Source organism: Protomyctophum parallelum (assembly GCF_964188405.1).
Source record: "Protomyctophum parallelum genome assembly, chromosome: 6".
NCBI lineage: Eukaryota > Metazoa > Chordata > Actinopteri > Myctophiformes > Myctophidae > Protomyctophum > Protomyctophum parallelum.
Genome location: NC_139701.1, coordinates 34,126,572 through 34,148,219, shown reverse-complemented (window position 1 = coordinate 34,148,219; position 21,648 = coordinate 34,126,572). Strand labels below are relative to the sequence as shown.

Below are 21,648 nucleotides of genomic sequence, written 5' to 3'. Positions count from 1 at the left end.
CATATCACCGCACCTCGTCAAACCTCCAGTATCGGCTCAATGCGAAACATGTTGCACCTAGCCTAGCCTGGAAGCTAACGTCAATCAACAACAGTAGCTCTGGTCGATAGCGTAGTTAGGACTCAGGAGTTCTATGGTACTTAATTTGATCCTTTCCCCTCACTCACACCCGCGGAAGTGCAGGCTGCACTGTGCAGCACCTCGTTTTTAACATAAAAAAGATGTGAAAGCCTACTTTCCTCCTTCTAACACTATGGATCAGAGCTAATGTTATTCCAACTCCCAGTAGCAGTTCAAGTACCCGACCAGATGACATGGTTTCTAACTAAACGGTTATGGCCAAATAAAATGTAAAATCTACTATGGCTGTTACTGTATGTCCACGGAAGAAACACAGAGGTGTTTTCTTATGGTCATGTCACATATTTGCTGCACCAATTGAAGCCCCCCCCAACCCTGTGGAATGCATTCCCCAAAACTCTCAGAGGCATGCCCCCACCATCCAAAGCTTCAATATTACTTTCCCCAGCTATTTATTTTTATTTACTTAGTGTTTTTCCTTTAATAAAGTTGTTTTTGATTTATCATGTCCCCCTTGTAAAGCATTTTTGGGTACTCAGAAAAGCTCTATATAAATTATTAATTTTGAGATATTACTACAAAAACAATGTTTTATTGCTTAAACTTATGTATTCACTATTCATTGATTCACTAGTATACCAAAATACATAAAAAAATGGCTCTCTCACAGTTCTTGGGTCAAATAATGATATGCGATTAAAATGCGATTAATCGAGATTAATTAACTACAAAGCCTCTGATTAATTAGATTTTTTTTAATCAAGTCCCAGCTCTAATTAATACCTGTACGCTATAGACATTTTATTTAAAGACATTTTTTATTTTTTGACAAACTGGACTAAAACCTTTTACTAAAATGACTAAAACTGACTAAAACCCTTAGGAGTTTCCGTCGACTAAAACTATCAAGGATAGAAATGACTAAGACTGACTAAGACTAATTAAGCATTTTTCCAAATGACTAAGACTGACTAAGACTAATAAAGCATTTTTCCAAAAGACTAAGACTGACTAAATCTAAAAAATGCCTGCCAAAAACAACACTGCTCCACTGCATCTCGGATCTAAATATTGATCTTTTATACTCATTTCGGCCATTTGAAAATAGACGATCTACAAGCTCATGTGATGCATTGTGAGCTCATATACACCTGCTATTTTCTAAGGATTTTTCTACATTTGACAACTTGAAATGCGACATTCTGCACAATACTTTTGGTACTTTAAGTACATTTAGAATTCCGGACTTTTACTTGTAACAGAGTATTTTTTATATTGCAGTATTGACACTTTTACTTAATTGTTTCTGTGCCGCTAGTTGGTAGCATAAGTGTAGTTAAGCTGTGCCAGCGCCTGCGTTCACTTTAAGAGGATCAGTTTCATCCCCGCTGTAGCTCCCTGCACAATATGGCCCTCATTTCGCCCTCGCTCCAGCGACCACATCACACCCGTCCTCCACGACCTACACTGGCTTCCCGTCAAACAAAGAATTCACTACAAAATCCTGCTCACCACCTACAAAGCTCTCAATAACCTGGCTCCCCCCTACCTCTCCGATCTTCTTGAACCATATGTCCCCCCCCGCTCCCTCAGGTCCAGTGAAGCCAACCTCCTGAAGGTCCGCAAGGCCAAGTACCGCACCTGGGGGGACAGGGCCTTCTATGTTTCGGCCCCCCTCTCTTTCAAAACCTCACTCAAAACCCACCTCTTCAGCTTTCCCCAGCTGAGGTCTCGTTTATCCTTTTATCTTTTTAACCCTGTATCTGTTTTGTTTTACTTTGTTTTTTTTCTCTTAATAAAGTCTGTTCCTAGTGTTCCCTTGTAAAGCGCTTTGGGTATTTAGAAAAGCGCTATATAAATCTGAGCTATTATTATTATTATTATTTATCAATTGAGTGTAAAATCTGCCCCAAATCCGAGCGTCGGTTTTGTTGTACACTCACGTCGCCACATCATTTATAAAGTGATCGCAAACAGTTGATCCTTCCTTAATTTCATTCCTAGCAGTGATAAATGTGACGGCTGAAATCAATCTGGCACGCCCTATGAAATCAAGCCTTGCCCTTGTTTTTGCGACATGAACAACTGCAATACGACCACACAGTACATACACACACACACACACACAGACGCACGCACACGCAACTTGCAAGCCTAACTGGTGTGTTGTATCTTAAATAAATAAAGAACGAACACCTGCATGAATTAAATAAAGCTGTAGTCCTACCTTGTCTGTTTCTCCTCTCACCTCGCTTGCCTTTGTTTAACATGTAGCCCATATACATACAGTTTTATATAAACATTTTAGGAGTGAATACATATGTTTAGATGCCTGTGACAGCATGTCAGCTGGTCAGTCAATGCTGCTCCGCTTTTCTACGACAGAAAAACAGCTGAGGACAAAGCCTACGACAGCTCCCGACCTGACGCGACTTTTGTCCTGGCGCACGTTCAAGTTCAAGGTTTTGCGGAAATGATAAATGCCGACAATTGCTGTAATTCCGGTGTGCACCCATATTTTGGCGTACGCCGCGTTGAAAAATGAGGGCCTATCACTGTAACCATTCATTGGCTATCATTAGCATTAGCGCACACTGTTTACCTCTTGCCAGAAACGTTTACATGTCCGGAGCGATGCAAGACAAAGTCACAAATGACATTTGAACTTTGGATGGATGACGATCACCAAGGACAGTGCTCGTAGTTTCCAAGTTATGGAGTTATCCTGCTTGTAACCAAGGTAAATGGGAGGAGTTGTAAGGATCCCATAGCTGGTGGTGACGGAGGCGTTGCATAACAACCGGACTAATGTTAAAAGCTGCTTTGGGGCTCAACCGCTTCATATATGGAGTATACGGCGGGGTACGAATATGTACGTACTTTGCAAAAAAAGAGTTAAGTAAAACATTCTCAGATTCTAATCAGTGTCGTCTCCTCGTTCCTCCTCTCTGCAGGTGCAGGAGGCTGGTCTCCTCTGAACTCAGACAGGTACCAGTGGCTGGAGGCGGACCTCGGGAGGCGGACGCAAATCACTGCCATCGCCACACAGGGCCGCTACGGCAGTTCTGATTGGCTGACGGCCTATCTGCTTATGTTTAGCGACACGGGACACAACTGGAGACAGCACAGACAGGAAGACAGCATAGAGGTGAGTCTAGTGTAATGCTTAGTTACTGTATATACAGTATGTACCAGGCCAGGCCTACACAATTCTGACTGGAAAGTAATTCCCTTAAAAGAAAGATTATGAATGAATTAATGAATTTTATTTGTATAGCACCTTTCCAAACGTATAGTTACAAAGTGCTTTACAGACGGGTTATAAAAACAGTAATCATAAAAACAACAAAACATCAGGACATCAGATATAATAAAGCATGAAGAAAATAACAGGTCAATAAAACAATAAAAAGCAATATTAGGAAAAACACTTGGCATACAGATGTGTTTTTAAAAGCGTTTTAAAAGAAGGCACTGATTCTGCTAATCTAAGAGCCAAAGGCAGGGAGTTCCAGAGCAAAGGTGCCCAAGCCGCAAAGGCCCGGCCACCCCGAGTGACCAGACGCGTTGCAGGAGGAACTAGGAGGGCCCTCCCCGATGACCTAAGGGAGCGCACAGGGTTATGGGGTTTCAGCAAATCTCTTAAATAAATGGGAGCTAGGCCATGTAGAGCTTTAAAAGTAATTAATAAAATCTTAAAATCAATTCTGTAGCTTACAGGGAGCCAGTGAAGACTAGCTAAAATCGGTGTGATATGTTCACGTTTTCTCGTGTTAGTGAGAAGGCGAGCCGCAGAGTTCTGCACCATCTGGAGGCGAGATATATATTTTTTGCTCATACCAGAGTACAGTGAGTTACAGTAATCCAGTCGTGAAGATATGAATGAATGTATGACGGTTTCCAGGTCTGCAAATGACAAAAAAGGTTTAATTTTAGCGATATTTCTGATTTGATGGTAACATGACTGGACTACTTTGGTGATTTGGGTGTTGAAGGAAATATCCGGATCGAAGAAAACACCTGAGTGTGTGATGTTTGCGGATAGGGTGCCAAGTTCAGAATGAAATGATTGGGTTGAGTTTGGGGATGAGATTATGGGACCGGACGGCTGCAGCCGGGCACCTATAGGTTGCTGATCCAGCCTGATAGTGTGTGGCGGGTTCGAGTCCCGATCCCGACGACCTTTGATACGGGTCATTCCCTATCTCTCTCTCTCCCCATTTTCTGTCAGTCTACTGTACTCAATAAAGGCAGAAATACCCCCACAAAATATCTTCTGAAAAAGAAAAAGAAAAAGAAAAGAAACCCAAGAAAAGACAGATTACGGCTACTCTAGAAAATATTAGGAAACTGTGGAATGATCAATTGTAATACTCAAAATGGTATCAACAAAAAACAAACTATGTAGTCTAAAAAAAGAAAATAGAAATGCTATTAGTATTAGCATTAATATTTCAAAGACGTATTTGGGATGAATCTACTAAATCCACCAGAATCACAACCACAACAAACAGTGTTGACATGGGAATAGGAATATTAGAGGGGGAAAATGCTGACATGCATTATGAATGTGATATTCCTGGGCATAGTGCTGCATACAAATGTGTTAAGACTCCTTATACTCCATATCTACGGTAATGTAAATAAATACTCTATATATCATATATGTCAGATATTTGTATCTATATTATCCCTGGAGATGGTTGCGGCCAGGAGCCTTCCACACTTCATTAACCATTTAAGACCTATTTATCGTAAGAAATTGCCGATGGACATGCTCGCACCCGCTATTTTTTAAGATGGAGGAGAAGATATAATGACATGCTATGTGGAAAGTGGTTAATAAGTGATGGAACAATAAAAAAGGGACCTTGCCAGGGCTCTGCTGACTGAATAGAGCCGCTGTCAAGTAGCATAGCCGTGAACGCTGACAGAACTATCCTCTGCTTCTGTCCCTCTTTCTCCCCCTTTAAAGGTCTTTCCTCTTTTAAAGTTTCCTCTTTATCTCCTCAGTTTTCTCCATGTTTGACTTTAGTTTTTTAGTCTGATACACTTCTCTCTCTCTCTCTCTCTCTCTCTCTCTCTCTCTCCTTTCACTGGAGACTTGTCAAAGGCTGGTCATATTTCAAACGGCGCTTCGCCTGTAAATGAGACGCCACTCGCTGCTCAACAGCAAACCAAGTCATTTGTTTTCTTTTAGCTCAACGCTCTGTTGCCCAGCCTGCACCGCACTCCTTCAGTGTGCTGAGGATGTTGCCCAGCCTGCACCGCACTCCTTCAGTGTGCTGAGGATGGTGCTTGCTGCATGCTCAGCTCACAATTATGCAGCACTGGGCGAGACGCTTTAGCTTACTACTGAGTTTAGGCTTTAGTAGGTACTGTATGTTGTAGCCTAAGGATTTCGGTGGAATGCCCTTACGTTCAGGACGATACTCTGTGTTGCTGAGGTATATGCTCTGTTCTTTTACTGAACAAGACCGGTGCCACGGGCCTAGATGGGAACGATGCAAGTCAGGAATCTGCAAGTCAGGGAGCTGCTTTTGTGTGACACTGTAGTTTGACAAAGTAATGAATGAATGAATGAATGAATGAATGAATTCATTCATTCATTCATTCATTCATTAATAAGGAGTTACAAGGTTTCTGCCCGACAATGCGTCGTTTAAGACCTGAGTCCGATCTTACACATATTTTCTTTTTTTTAATATACAACTTTGTTTATTGTTTTTTTTCATAGAAGCATTATTGAAATACTGAGTTTGAAAAATAATAATTAACATTAACAGCTTCTCTTAAATAAACCCCACAAGTATGACATAAAAGATTAAACACATTGAATTTTCACCCCAAAGAAAAAGGACAACAGAAAACAAGACAAACAAACCTTAAATACAAGATCAGTAAAAGTTGAAAAATAAAAGGCAGACAAAAACAGACAAAACAACAGTACACAACATCCTATATAAAAACAAAATTAGGTACATGATACATCCATAATCCAATACAATACAATCCATACAATCACAGTATAAGCTACTTTTAAAACAAAAGTCCAGCAGACCTCACTCATCCCCAAGCAGAGACGGATTCAAATTCTGAATGAATTGAAAGAATGGACCCCATATCCTCCCAAACATATCGGAAGAACCATTCAAGAAGTGTCTAATCTTCTCCAGTTTTACACAGTACAAGGTGTCCCTAACCCAATGAGTGTGAGAAGGGGAAGTGAGCGATTTCCAGTTGGTCAGAATTAGTCTTCTAGCTAACAGAGTGACAAAGGCCAAAACATCCCTCTCTGGTTTAGAGAGCGACGGTATTGAGGGAAAAACACCAAACAGGGCCCCCAAAGGTGTGGGCTCCACTCTTTGTTACACATGTTTTCTAAATCAGTAGTTCTCAAACTTTTTCGTGCCAAGGACCCCCAAAATAATATGTATTTGGCCACAGACCAGATCTGAATATGTTTTGTGTCAGCCAAAGACACCCAGAAGAGAAGATTTGTTTAAAAGAACATTTTAATTATTGATTTTTTTTTCATGGCTGCAATTTTGCCAGCAGGTTGCTAACTAGGTGCAACTTCCCATTGACAGCCCATTCATCCAAACAGAGAAGTCTTATCTAATTGTATTAAACAACGTCAAACTCACCAACATTGCAGCTGTACGAAAAGTTTGAATTATGTGTATGTTATGAGCTACTACCTATCAAGAAATACCTTGCAGGTGATTTATTTTCAGTCAGAGTTTGGAAGCGCTCGTTATCAGTGCTATCATCCTGTTATCCTGCTGCCTCCTGCATTCTGTGCAAATTTAAAACAGGTGGTATGCACAGCTGTTGAGTGATATACAATGAGCACTTCCAAACTCCAACACTTTGAAAAGATAATCACATTCAATGAATTTCTTGATAGGAAGTACCAGTAGCTCATAACTACGGTGGATATTTATGAAACAAAAACTTTACAGATTGGAAAAGGATAATCCAAGCTTTTCGTACAGCTGCAATGTTGGTGAGTTTGACATTGTTTAATACAATTAGATAAAACTTTTCTGTTTGGATGAATGGGTTGTCAATGGGAAGTTGCACCTAGTTAGCACCTTGCTGGCAAGAGGATAGCCGTGTGCATAAGGTCAATAGCAGATGTACAAACTCACAGCGTGACACAGAGTGACGCGCCATGAGCTTGTCTGCAATTTTTGAGAACCACTGTTCCAAACCACTGTTCTAAACCCTAAGATTTTTAACAGGTTAAGCGCTATAGCATCTCTACCCTGACTGTTAGCACTGAGAGCCTCAGGGCTGTATACTCAGCCCCCTCCTGGTCTCGCTGTTCAATCACATCTGTGGGGCTCCACACAGATGGAAAACCATCATCATGTTTGCTGATGACACCACTGCACCGACAGTGGCCTGTTTACAGACAATGTTGAGACTCCCTACACTACGGGGAGCAAGTGAGAGCCCTGACATCATGCTGTCAGGATAACAACTTCCATCTCAACTTCAGCTAAACTGAGGAGATGATTGTATAGACTACAGCGACGACTCTCAACCTCTGGGCTGGGGCCCAGTGGCAGGCCGTGATTTGAATGATAATGATAATAATGAATTATCATATAATTCATATAAAAAAGTAAAAAATATATTTTTTCTTAAAAATTTTTTTTTGTAATACCAATAAATAGGAATGTAAAGTAACTACTGTACATTCGTTCCATTGATCCAACCCGAAACACAGATTAATACAAAAGACAAACGATACAATAATATGAAAAAACATATATACGAGTAGTAATAAGAAAGAAAGATATGTACAGTAAACAGTTGGGAGGGGGGGGGGGGATCATTTCAGGGGATTTTTACTTTTTACAGGGGCCAGTTTCAATTAACCCTTCACTAAACCCCACCCCAAAAGTGATTGTCCAATGCTAATCCAAATAGTTTAGCAACCGTTGCTAAGGATGGCAAGCAGTCAGTGTTATTTTGCATGTTGTTGAACACATGTTGTTGAACACATACACAGTTTAACGTCGGGAAAGTTACCCGACTGAGCCACCCAGGTGATGGCAATAATACTAATCACCGTAGTCTTACTGTGCAGTAGGCACTAGGCAGTAGCCTACATTAAAACTCCTGTCGGACGGTCGTAAGTTGATTGAGTTGGATACTGTTTCGATCTCCCTCTAACATTTCCTCGTATTTCTTTGTTAACTCTTAGAGTTAATTGAAATAATGTCATGCCCATTTATCCCATTCATGTCACTGCAGGACTGGTTGACTAGATTTAGAAGACATTTTGAAGCTCTTGCTACTGAAATGATCGTAGAAGTCTCGGTCTCCTCACTTAGTAACCGTTGCTAACATACCTATTGGACAACGGCCAATAGGTATGACAACGGTGCTCTTTTAGATTCGTTTTGAAGGAGGGTAAAGAGTGACCCTTTTTTCTGTTGGGCATTCCATATTCTGGCAGCATATAAGCAGAACAACTTTGACCCCTTTTTTGTTGTTGCCAAAACTGGGTTCAGGGCATGTGATAAGTGGGACTCCTCTGTGTGTGTGTGTCTTTTATAAATAGTAAATGGTAAATTTATATAGCGCCTTTATCCAAGGCGCTTTACATACAGTAGATTGTGCATTACATTCACCCATTCATACACCGATTGCGGCGGAAGCCATACAATGATACCAACCAGCACATCAGGATCAATTTGGGGTTCTGTGTCTTGCCCAAGGACACTTCGAGTCTTTGGCATGTAGACAGGAGGAGCCGGGATTCGAACCACCGACCCATGGATCATTGGACGACCTGCTCTACCTCCTGAGCCACAGTCGCCCCATTTTATTACGCTATTGTAGTAGTCTGACAGGTATATATAGTATAAGCCATCCCACCCTAAAGCATAATGTGCCGGGGTTAGGTGAGTTCTAGGTGTACCGTGTAAGCATGTGGACACTGTCGCCAAAGCGGTGCCACTACATCCTTTCTTCCTCCTATTCACCTCAGCAATGGACCTATTACTCTGCTACCATCTGGCAAATGCTACCAGAGCAGCAGGACTATATTCAGCAGCACGCTCAGGGGCAGATGCTATCACACATTTCTTTCCGCCCAGTATAATACTCCACTTAGGATGTTCAATTTACTGCCACCACTGCATAGGATTCAATATCTTCTTCCCACATGCCTTAACTCTAATGAATAATTAAGCTAGCCATGTGACTTTTCATTGCATGACCTCATGGCAAAATGTCAATCGTATAGTCATAGACACATACACACATGTTCATTGTGCAATACTTTATTCATGCATTTCTTATATTTAGTTTCTATTGAGCATCTCTATTCTTGATAGCTTATAATACATACTGTAGGCCTAGTAATAATAATGATTACTATTATTTTTTATTATCTATTCTACACTGTTGAGAAAGCTTGAAGTACAAGAATTTGACTGTCTATACTTTTGCTGTAATAGCTGTATTGTACTGTATGTGTACAGTGTCTTACAATAATCAATGTTGAATGCATGAACCCAATACTTTAGGATGTTTTTGTCTCACAATGTGTCCAGTATGGAAGAACGGCAGCATGTGCTTTAACATAATATGTTCAAGCACATGCTGCCGTTCTGCCGTGCACACACGGTACACCCATATTATGGGTGTACTGTGTGTGCAGTGTGCACAGTGCACACCCACACAAATGTGACCTTTGAGAGTTGGTGTGGGAGTGGGAGTGCTATTTGCTTGTCAAGCAGAGGATCCAATTGGTTTCCTAAAGCCAGCTGATTGGGAAATGAAGGCCATTAGTCTTTTAACACAGACTCAGATAGGGGCAGAATAAGACTGAGGGTATATTGATCAATGGTGCTGCATGAACGCACGCGCGCGCGCGCGCGCGCACACACACACACACACACACACACACACACACACACACACACACACACACACACACACACACACACACACACACACACACACACACACACACACACACACACACACACACACACACACACACACACACACACACACACTGCACTGGTACAGCGTAACTATAGCTCAGTTTAAATGGACTAGAACCTTGAAGAAGTTAACAGAGGTGGTCCAACTATTCTGCAGTTTGAACTCTAATCTTTGTCAGTATCAACTTTAAGTGGATGATCAATTGATGATAGAAGGTAGTGTAAATGGTAAATGGTGCATTTATATAGCGCCTTTATCCAAAGCGCTTTACATAGATTGTGCATTACATTCACCCATTCACACACACATTCATACACCGATTGCGGCGGAAGCCATGCAAGGTACCAACCAGCACATCGGGAGCAATTTGGGGTTCAGTGTCTTGCCCAAGGACACTTCGACATGTAGACAGGAGGAGCCGGGATTCGAACCGCCGACCCATGGATCATTGGACGACCTGCTCTACCTCTTGAGCCACAGTCGCCCACCCGTAGTGTAAGTGGTGGCAGAGGAGGAGAAAGAAAAGAAAAGAGTAGGATCAATGTCCCTTACTGCAGGTTAGTGCTCTGACAAAATGTGTCCTATTGCAACAAATACATCAAAGCACTGATAGATTTGTACTGGTAAAAATAAGTTTTACTCTTATGTACCTGTACCTGTACCTGTACCTGTACACAGGTGGCCTTGTGGTTAGAGTGTCTGCCCTGAGACTGGGAGGTTGGGGTTCAATCCCCGGCCGGGTCATACCAAAGACTCTAAAAATGGGACCCAGTGCCTCCCTGCTTGACACTCAGCATCAAGGGTTGGTGGGGGTAAGTCCCTGCGACATACTAGCGTCATGTCCAGGGGGTGTACTTGTATATCAAGCTGCCTCACGCTACAGAAACAGGAAATAGGCTCCTGCCCTATGGGCCTCATGGCTCGGCAAGGCTACTTACTTACTTACTTACTGATATATTTGTACTGGTAAAAATAAATTTTACTCTTATGTACCTGTACACAAGATATAACAATTAAGTCTAACCTTGAACCTTGGACGGATGGGTGGATTAATGAAAAGAATGCTATGCTAGCTAACGTGTGTCTGTGTGTTCGTAGGCGTTCCCAGGGAACAGTAATGCAGACAGTGTGGTGCTAACATGTGTCTGTGTGTCTGTCCAGGCCTTCCCAGGGAACAGCAATGCAGACAGCGTGGTGCTAACATGTGTCTGTGTGTCTGTCCAGGCCTTCCCAGGGAACAGCAATGCAGACAGCGTGGTGCAGCACAAGCTCCAGCAGCCAGTGATAGCTCGCTACCTCCGCCTCATCCCTCTGGACTGGAACCCCAACGGACGCATCGGACTGAGGCTGGAGACATACGGTTGTCCTTACAGTAAGTCCACTCCAATCCTTTCCATTATTTAGCGTAGTGATTCTCTTTCATTTCAAGGAACCCCAAAATGTGTTTAGGCCACGGAACCCCATTTAATCAAACTTCTATGTCTGTGACCCCAAGCTACAACGTAAAGTCCTTGGGTCCATCTGTACACTCTCAGAGACCCGTAAATCCATTTGGTTCCTACAGTAAGTATCAGTCATTTAGCTACATGGAGACGCCCTTGGAACACCTCTCAAAGACCCCTGGGGTTCCCCGCACGCCACATTGAGGACCAGTCTACCATGAAGGTGTCCTGTCTGCTTTGAGATGACGGCTGGGAGCACTTGTAATGACAGTGAGAACGCTGGCAAAACATCCATTGTCTCAGCTATTAGTCATTACACACCAGATGAGCTATATTAGAAGTGTCGTTAAAATCAGACTGCAAATGCTATTTGTGAAATTAACCTATTATTGCGGTGCCTTAGCTAAATAACATATGGTGCAATGTAATTTGTTTAGTCTTGTGCTCATTATCCCCGTCATAACAGCTGAAAGTGAGGATGCACTTCATCATTGTCCATACATGCCGTGTTTGCTTGAATTTCTACTTTCATCCATAAATGTCCATTCTGTAGACGACTGGATTTCTCTCCTTCTGGTACAAAAGAATAACATTATTATTTGTTGTTTATCATGAGTCTAATGGCGGTGTTGATGAATTGAGTTTCTAGTTTTTCCAGCTGTTTTCTTGCTTGTTGCCCCCTTTTCAAGGAGCCGCTCTAAATTATGATATGAATAGATGTGTTCGGATTTTCTTATCTGTTGGCTGACTCCAATACCAACTTTTGTTTTTACTCTTTGATATTGTGCCGAATCTTTCAGATATTGGCCTTGTATTGTAATTTGCATTATTTCTTACATTCTAATTAAGACCAACTAAAGGCACCTGTGTCCATGTGGACATCCGAACATCTCGACGGCGGGCACCGCAATCCCTCAAGTCCTTGCCACTGCGTTCGCCAAGTTTGAAGTCTGTCTGTGCCATATGCACATGACCATACTGTATATTATGGGCATAGTGTTCGGATCTGTGGCTCTGGACAACAGGATCTCTGTATCTGTCAGTCCTTGTCCCTTTTATGCCCATATATAGAGATTGCTGATGTCATCAGTACATGCCCATATATGGGCATGCCCCCTTTTGTGCCCATACATGAAGCTGACTGATTGGTTTGCTGATACCATGACGACACATTGAGGTTAGACAACACACTCCATATTTGGGTGTAACTGCATTGGGAAGTCCTTATATGGTTATGTCATAATGACATGAGTGTGACAACATGCGGTCCAACCCGACGACTTGGTCCGCCTGCCCGCCTGCCAGCCAATCCCTTAAATGCTCCATTAAGCCAATTAATATAAGACGAACAGAAACGTTCTGCTGGAGTAGAGGACTTGTACAGTACCTTATCATTAATAAATAATAATATGTATTTGAGACAAGACAAAGCAGAAGACATGAATGTCATGTAAATTTAGAAAAGTATTGCAGTCTGGCAAATTAGAGTCATAGCCATTGGCTCATATATTTAAAAAAAAGGATACATATAAAATAGTTATTATTCAGTTTCACTTTTGTTACATAATAGCCCGTGCCAATTATATGGTTTAGCTTAAATTTACAACGCATTGCTAGGCCATCCAGATATGACGTATTTTAAAGTTAAGTTAAGATTATTCACGTTTATGTGACATTGCTGTTGTAAGGGAAATACTAATGCACCCATTGGCTATTCATTCATAATTTGAATTTGAATGTTGAAAAGCCTCACAATGTTGGATTATTATCTGAATTATTTTGTGCAACATTTTGATTAATAAAATCAATTATGGCTGAACTGATTTTCTATTAAGAAAAGCAGATGCTGTTCACACAATTATTTTTTCTGAAGTCATAACAAGAAAGCGATTGGATCAGCTGTTTGCATCTAAATTAGAATTTCTTCATGCACATGTTATGGAAATTTTAGTACAGATTAACACGCTTAGGTCCTTGGATCATAATCAAGCTAAACACTATTTACTGAGTGAAACGAATAACAATTCAGTGCTTCAAAGAAACTACAGTAGACATCAAACCCGTTATCAAACAATAACATTCTTAGCATTTTTTTTTTTCTTTTTTTAAGATATTTTTTTGCGGCTTACGCCTTTATTGATTTTTTAAGGGATAGAAAGTAGGCTGACAGGAAACGGGAGAGAGATGGGGGGATGACATGCGGTAAAGGCCGTGTCGGGTCCGGGAGTCGAACCCGCGGCACACCGCGACTGGATCACCAGTCCGGTGCCCAGACCGTTACGCTACGGCCTGGGCCATTCTTAGCATTTCTGGTCAAACAAAAAACTAATCTAAAATATAGCTGCAAGCAGCGATAACACAGGGCCAAGCAATAAGAAAATTCATAGCTGTGTGAACTGAGCAGTGCAGGCTGCTCAACAAAACCACTCGCTGGCTTAGTTAGTGCTCAGTGTGAATGGCCCTTTTAGGCTGCTCAACAATGCCACTTTAGGTCACCCAGTGGTATTGCAGCTGTTCGTACCCCAAACAAAAAAAACGTATAGTCTTATTGATGCATTCCTTGGCCCCTCTTACAGACAGATGTGTTATGCATGAGTCAAGGCACATGTGTAAACAAGTTCCATGGCTTTTGGCCAAACGAGGCATGAGTTATGTGCAGTGATATGCAGTGATTCTCAACATGTTTAATTTCAAGGACCCCCAGTTTGACATGTATTAGTCTACGGACCCCCATTTAATGGCATTTCTATCTCTGGGACCCCTAATTTATATTGTAAAATCAATGTTAATTTAACTCTGAGAGTGCAACAGGTCCATTTGGTTCCATTTGTACACTCTGTGAGTTACCGACCCATAAGGGTCCATTTGGTTCAAAACTATAATTTAGCTGACCCCCTGGAACTCCCTCAAGGACCCCTGGGGTCCCTGGACCCCACTTGGGGAACCACTGCTATACACCCTTTGACCAATGGTCGTGGGCTTCGCATCCTCACCATTTGGCATAGCCCTCTACCATATTGCCAAGTTTCGCAAAAACGGACTGCGTGTTGCACTGCATGGTTAAGCCAGAACTGCATTCTTTGGCGGAAGAAGAAAAAGAAGACAGACAAATACAATAAGGGACCATATGCCCTTATTATAATAATGTGAACAAGTAACCAACATGTATCTGCATAGTACTGTATACCATAGCATCTATCAAAATAGATGACGAGAAGAGATACAAGGAATGAGGAGTGAGGTATTGACGAGGTGACTGCAGCGGAAACTGGGGTGTGCAGTCCTGAGTGAGAGGGAGAGGTCATTCCACAGCGTGGGCGCCAGGAGGGAGGAGATTCTGGGCAGCATGATGGAGCACAGACCATGCAGGTTCTTATAGGAAAGACATGGACACACCTTCTGCGTTTGCAGCCCAGCTGATATGTGCTCAAACATTCAGGAGGTGCCAGATTTGACCACATTAAATGCCATACATAAATAAGTGACGTACAGTAATGACATAATGTCATTATGACATTCATAATGACATTCAAAACATACAAATGTATTTATTATTGAGTCTAGAGTGAGTATAGATCTTTTTTTTATTCTATTGTTTAAAAAATGTGTTCAATCGATCTAAGTGTCAACTCAAACGATTGGCTGATTATTATGAACCTGCTTTGAAAACGCAGGTGGCCAATTGGCTGCCGTGGTCAAACGGGTCAGGAGACTCAGGAACCACTGTTCTAGACTCTAGAGCAGTGGTTCTCAACCTGTGGGTCCAAACCACCTTGTGTGATTATTTTGGGGGGTTCCCAGTTCTCATATGATTATTTTGGGGGGTCGCAGCCTGAAAAGGTTGAGCACCACTGCTCTAGAGGGAATTGAGGTTGTCGCTTATAGTATAGGTGCTTTTGTGTTGTGGTTATAAATGACAGTCCTGTCCTCCACCCTGTGTTTGATTCGTAGCCTCGGACGTGGTGAGCTTCGATGGTGTCAGCAGCTTGCACTACAGTCCCAGCCTGTCCACCATGGAGCTCATTTCCCTGAAGTTTAAGACATTGAGAAACACGGGTACACTGCTGGTTGCAGAGGGACAGCAAGGACACAGTCTCGTTCTGGAGTTGAAGGAGGGGAACTTGCTGCTCCACCTCTGGCAAGGTAAGCTACAACACACTCACAGTAGACACACACTAAATATCCATAGTGTTAACTAATAACTAGGGCTGGGAAATTACATGAAAATGTATTGAAACCAATATTTTGAACCAATAACCGACTTGCTTATGTACAGTAGATTAATTGAATAATCAATAAACAGGTTCTCATTTTTATTCCTTATAATATAAGAACATTTATTAAATAAAAAACAAATACATAGAACTAAGAACTAAAAACATCTCTAGGATGCAGTTTGTTGTACCAAGATGGCATACAAAGAAGCTGTTTAGTTTTAAATACAAAACTTGTATTTTGTGTTATTGAGGCAAAAGTTTGTAATTATTCTATACATTTTAAGTTATATCACTTGTTACCAAAACATGTACTTGTGTTATATATTAAAAGCCTCAAATGAGGCAGCCCCAGTCCTCTGAGCGTCAAAAAAAGACAGGCACTAGTGTAACCTCTGTGCCCAGAGTCACATTGTTTCTATGTATTTTTTTTCATGTATTTTATTATTTTCTACCAATCCGCTGCTCTATGAGATTTTCCTATTTATCCGCTGGACTATATGCCACAAGATGCCAGTGAGATATATGTGTTGCTATGGCAACAAGCAGTGATTGAGAGACCCCGACCACAGCTCACCTGGCTGATGGAGTGATGGGCAATCACAATGTTTGGGCCACCTGGAGAGTTTTGACTCCAGGGAGAGTGAGACAGACAGGCTATACTGAGAAGCAAGAGGATTTATCCCAAGTCTTGCTATAGTCGTTCGTTGGATCGTTTGGATTTATACCAATGGAGGAGGAGAACTTTCTTTCCATTTTTTGATTATTTCCCTGGAGTTTGGATTTTGATTAAGGACGGACTTTGCGGATCAGTGTAAGGGTGGTAAGAGGAGACTTACCACTACACACAGCATTGACTGGTTTCCATTTGGATTTATTTTTGGACATTTAAGTTTAGTTTCGGACAGTGCCAGTAAACCCTTTTGAGGCAGTTTTATTTTATTTTGATTTCATTAAGTGAACGTTTTGTTATTAAACTTTATTAAATTATTGTGCTTTTGATTTAATAAATTACAGTTAAACTTATTTACTGATTCTTTTAGTTATTCTTATTCTGAACTGACCCACCACCTCCCTCATTTTGCTATAATTGGTTCTCAATTGTTATTGTTGCAACCGTTATACTAGGACCCTGCGGCCTCCACAGTGCTCCACAGTGGAGCCGGCTTGCTGAAGTTTCACGCACGCTCTGCAACCGGCTTAAACTCTATGGCTTCGTACACACATAGGCCCTCATTTATCAATCGAGTGTAAAATCTGCCACAGATTCGAGTGCAGGTTTCGTAGTACACCCACGTCGCCACGGCATTTATAAAGTGATCGCAAACAGCTGATCCTTCCTTAATTTCGTTCCGACGTTAATAAATGTGACGGCTGAAATCTATCTGGCACGCCCTAGCCTTGCCCTCGTTTTTGCGACATGAACATTTTGCAATACGACCAAACAGCGCATGGTAACCTAGTTACACAATGGAAAAAGCAAATAAAAAAGTTTCCCCTTGCTGCCCGCCTCACCCCCCTCTCATACACACACACACAGGCGCACGCACGCACACGCAACTTGCAAGCCCAACTGGTGTGTTATTGTATCTTAAATATATATAAAGAACGAACACCTGCATCATGCATGAATTAAAGAAAGGCCTACCCTGTCTGTTTCTCCTTTCACCTCGCTTGCCTTTCTGGTTAGTAAACCACAGTATGCCTTTGTTTTAAATGGTCCCCCAAACCGTTCACACTTCACACCTAACGGCCGGGGATGCGCCCCCCCCCATGCTAATTTGTCAATCATTTGATCCACGCTACGCGCCTGCTGTGTGTTGTTAGTTGTAGGCTACTGTTGTAGCCTAAATTATTAAAGTCTTCATTCATTTAATATACAACAAGATTAGTGAACGAAAACCTGAACCTGTGATTATGTGAAGCATTAATTAAATAACATTGCTCACGTCATTGGAATGAGTTTCAGCCCTTGACAAATGCTGTTTTGCAACTCTGCATCTCCTCCTCCGCTCCTGTTCTGTCTGTCTCTGTCACTGTCGTGACCTGCATGCACGTTTATGACATTACTGTATATTAGGCTGCATGCCTCGCAGCCTAAACCTTATGTGGTACTGGTGGTAGGCTGTAGTGGTGGAGGTCTGTGAGTTAAGTTGGCACCCCGTGATTTTCCATATGACGGGGGAAAAAAAGAGATGCGGTCCCCACTTTGCTGCCTAGTAGGCACTGTCGGCATGTCACATTTAGTGGCATTCGAGTGCGTCAGGTTTATCCTTAATTAAAAGGACGAGACTTAACGCGAGAAAGACATGGCTGTAGATTGCAGTTGGTTGGTAGACTTGACTATAGCTGCATAGCCTCGGTCCCAGGCTTACTTATCTGCGAAAAGAAAATCTAAAGCTGCAGCGCATGCAAATGCCTCTCGATCCAGTCATGGAATGAAGTTAGGAGGGGGGGGGGGGGGTCGGGGGCTACCGGTATGCGCTCATGCAAAACGCTATTTAAATGGCTTAAAGCATTGTTTTTAATTGCGCGATTTTAATAAGCTTGCACACTTGGTAATATCCTACCAATTTCATATGACATGCCTTTACAAAATATATTTTCTTCACATGTAGGCTATTATTAGTTTTATACATTTTAGGAGTGAAAACATATGTTTAGATGCATGTGACAGCCTCTCAGCTGGTCAAACAATGCTGCTCCGCTGTTCTACGACAGAAAAACAGGTGAGGACAAAGCTACGACAGCTCTCGACCAGACGTGGGTTTTGAACGTTGTCAAGTTCAATTTCAAGCTTTGCCGGAAATGTTAAATGCCGAAAATGTCGGTAATTTCGGCGTGCGCCCATATTTTGGCGTACGCACGGTTGATAAATGAGGGCCATAAAGTTTGGTTTGACCAAACACTTGTGTTTGATTGCTCCCCCCTCCCTCCATCACACACAACTGTTTGGTCAAACCACGTGACTTCCATTGGAAAAGCATTGAGGCGGCCATGAAACACGGACAGCACAGACCATGTTCGTCCGATATGTGTGTACGAAGCCTATGAGAACGGCCGCCCCCCCACACCTCCCCCACCCACCCCACCCTCGCTGTGGGTTCTGTTTGTTGTGGTGGAAAAAAGAGAGGCGAAAATACAATTCTTGGGTTTGTACTGTAGCCTAGTGCACACATTATGGTCAGACTATTTCTCCCTGGAAATAAAAATGTCTGGGTTTCCGAGGCTATGGTTGGGCCGAATCAAGTAAGATCTTTAAAGAAAGTATAATGTTCTACTGTGTAGTACAACAGCTGTGGTGTGGTGCACCCACAGCTGAGCTATGTATTTTCCAGTATGTTCTTATCAAGCCATGGATGAGCTTATTGCTGACGTTGTTGTTGTCACCCATACTTTGAACCTATACTATTCTCAGTTACAGCACTAGTGTTCCCACTAATTAAATGATAAAAAAAACGGACCAAATTGCTCTAGAACCGCAAAAAATCATGCGTGGACCCACACGTACGGACTGGGACGCTCGAGAATTGTCCCAAGCCAGAGATACGTCACTGCATGTGTCATAGACAGGGTTAAACCTGAGGCTGTTGTACCAACTCCACGTGGCTCACCTCCTCATCAACAATACTCTGTCTGACTCAATCTATTGTTCCATCCTTCCATTGTTCTCCCCGTCTCCCTCCTGTCTTGTTTCTTCTTCTTCCTCCTCTTTCCATCCTTCCCTCGTCACCTGAGCAGCCGCCCTTCCATTCCCAGATGCTTTCTGTCTCCACCTTGCTTCTGTGGCCGTCCTCAGTCCATCCATCACATTTCACGCATTGAGGGCCACCATTTAAAGCAAACAACAGGCAGGGCTATAAAGGTCAGAGCCTCAGCACCCAAACAGTAACATTACTCTTATCTGTAATTGTACAATAATATTGTGCTGGAGACATGAGCCAGCACCAGACACAAACGAAGACATCTGTCTAAACTGAGGGCTGAGAAAGAGATGGGAATAAAGTAATCCATTATTACGATAGAACTGAAGAGATGAGCAGACGAGGAGGAGCACTGCCTGCTCTGCTATAACAAACAACAGCAAACCACCAGACTGTCTGCTACCTCCATGTGTGGTTTTCTTTACTTTCATGCCACTTCTGTATTCTCTCTCTCTCTCTCTCTTGATGGTGATTATTTGCTTTTCAGTTGCATGCTCTTTGTCTTGCTCCTCTCCATCTCACTCTCAGAGAGCTTTGCCGTCCATAGACTGTGTAATTTAGATCAATAGCTTTCAGTATAAACCCTGAGTATTCTCGTGCAGTCAGACAGGGCACGAATGGAATGGAGTGAAACACAACATATATACACACACAGATTTTTATGGTTTTCATGACATAGTATGGGCTTCTCTTGTGCTTTATGCAGTATCTATATGACAAAAACAAGTAGGCCTATCTGTAATAGTATTTTACTTTCCCCCCTTAGAAGAAAAATCAGACCTGTCTGAACTGTCTGAACTGTGTGTGTGTGTGTGTGTGTGTGTGTGTGTGTGTGTGGTTTTTTTGTGATATCAAATTGAATACCTGATACCCAAAGCACTTGGGACTCAACAAAACACACACTGAGTGATTCTCGGCAGCAATGATGCGCCACAGTACAGGTGGAGAGGGAGGGGTAGGGACTCATTGAGACAATTACATTGAAATTCAAACAGAACACAACAGAACGGAATTAAACTGAACTGAGCTAATGTTTGGAACAAAAAAGAAGAGGACAGACCAGACCGGTGCAGAGTTGAACAAAGAACCGTGCAAAAGTAGAGAACTGAATCTTATCTCAAGAGTGGTTTTCATACTGAGCTCCCTCATCCTGCTTATCCCTGTTCTATCTTTAACTGTAATGCATGTCCTGGGGCAATGAGGAGAACAATGCTGATGTTGAGCTGGGTAAATGAGTGCTAACTCTTGACTTTGGTAAAACACATAGCTTGTGCGTGCACGCACGGACACGCATGCGCGCACACACGCACACGCACACGCATATGAGGCAGTGGACATAGACAAAACAACACTGTTGTCTTAGGAAGAAGCCTGCAGTTATGGGTCTCCATGAGGCATTCAAACAGTTGGAATGAATAGTCTGGTTTATTAAGATTTATGTCTACAAAATACATTCCGTTGCCTCTGCGTTTTGCATTCATCAAACTGTCAGTTGACTATAATTTAGCCCACTGGCTCATAATTCAGTCCAATTCTTTACTGTCACTCGAATGGTTTTAACACTGAATACATATAACGGGGTGTACTGGGGTGTGCCCTGCGCCAGTTTATTCTGTCTGTGTGTTAAGCAGTAGATGACATTAAGATGGTATCAGAAAGAGACAGAACGGGTTTAGCATGCAGAAACATTTGAAACGAACCTCCAAATTGGATTAAAAGCAGAGTGTATTCTACCAAGCTGCATGTGCGTGTTTGTACTAGTATTAGTGCTGTAGCCATAGATTTACATAGAATCTTATATTAAGTGTCCAGAATTTTGCATGGCCAGAATCAAGGCCAGAATCTTGTTCTCCTTCACTTGCTTGAGGACTGGGTCCTGGGACTTTCTGGTTTCTTCCATCAAGATAAAATACGATTATAACGATGATAGATATGATGATTTTTGTCCTTGCTGGGTATCAGTCAGTGAATTATTTACGGCACAGTGCTTAAGCGGTGAACAGTCTAGAACAGTGTTTCTCCATATGTATGACCCCCAAATGCTGTGTGCGCCTCTCTCAGGGAGTGCAACATTTATTCCCCTTACCAAGGATATACAAAAAAAATAACTTATTGGTGGTTTCAGTTATTATTATACACACTCAGTAAAATCATCAGTCTGAATGGACCCTTACAGGTTAATCCTCAGAGTTGGATGAACCCAACATGATTTTACTGTGCAGATCCAGCATTCTC

The 21,648-nt window shown here is 42.1% G+C and overlaps 1 protein-coding gene across 1 annotated transcript in view; it reads left to right on the top strand.

The window, feature by feature from the left end:
* The window catches only part of LOC310859941 (contactin-associated protein-like 4), a gene marked incomplete at both ends in the record, with an annotated part of 126,483 nt that overhangs the window by 21,511 nt on the left and 83,324 nt on the right, over positions 1 to 21,648 (top strand). Inside the window, 3 exons of the mRNA XM_083766708.1 lie at positions 3,036 to 3,229; positions 11,278 to 11,425; positions 15,447 to 15,638. Coding sequence (XP_083622834.1) covers positions 3,036 to 3,229; positions 11,278 to 11,425; positions 15,447 to 15,638 — 534 coding nt within the window. The remainder of the gene's footprint in view (positions 1 to 3,035; positions 3,230 to 11,277; positions 11,426 to 15,446; positions 15,639 to 21,648) is intronic.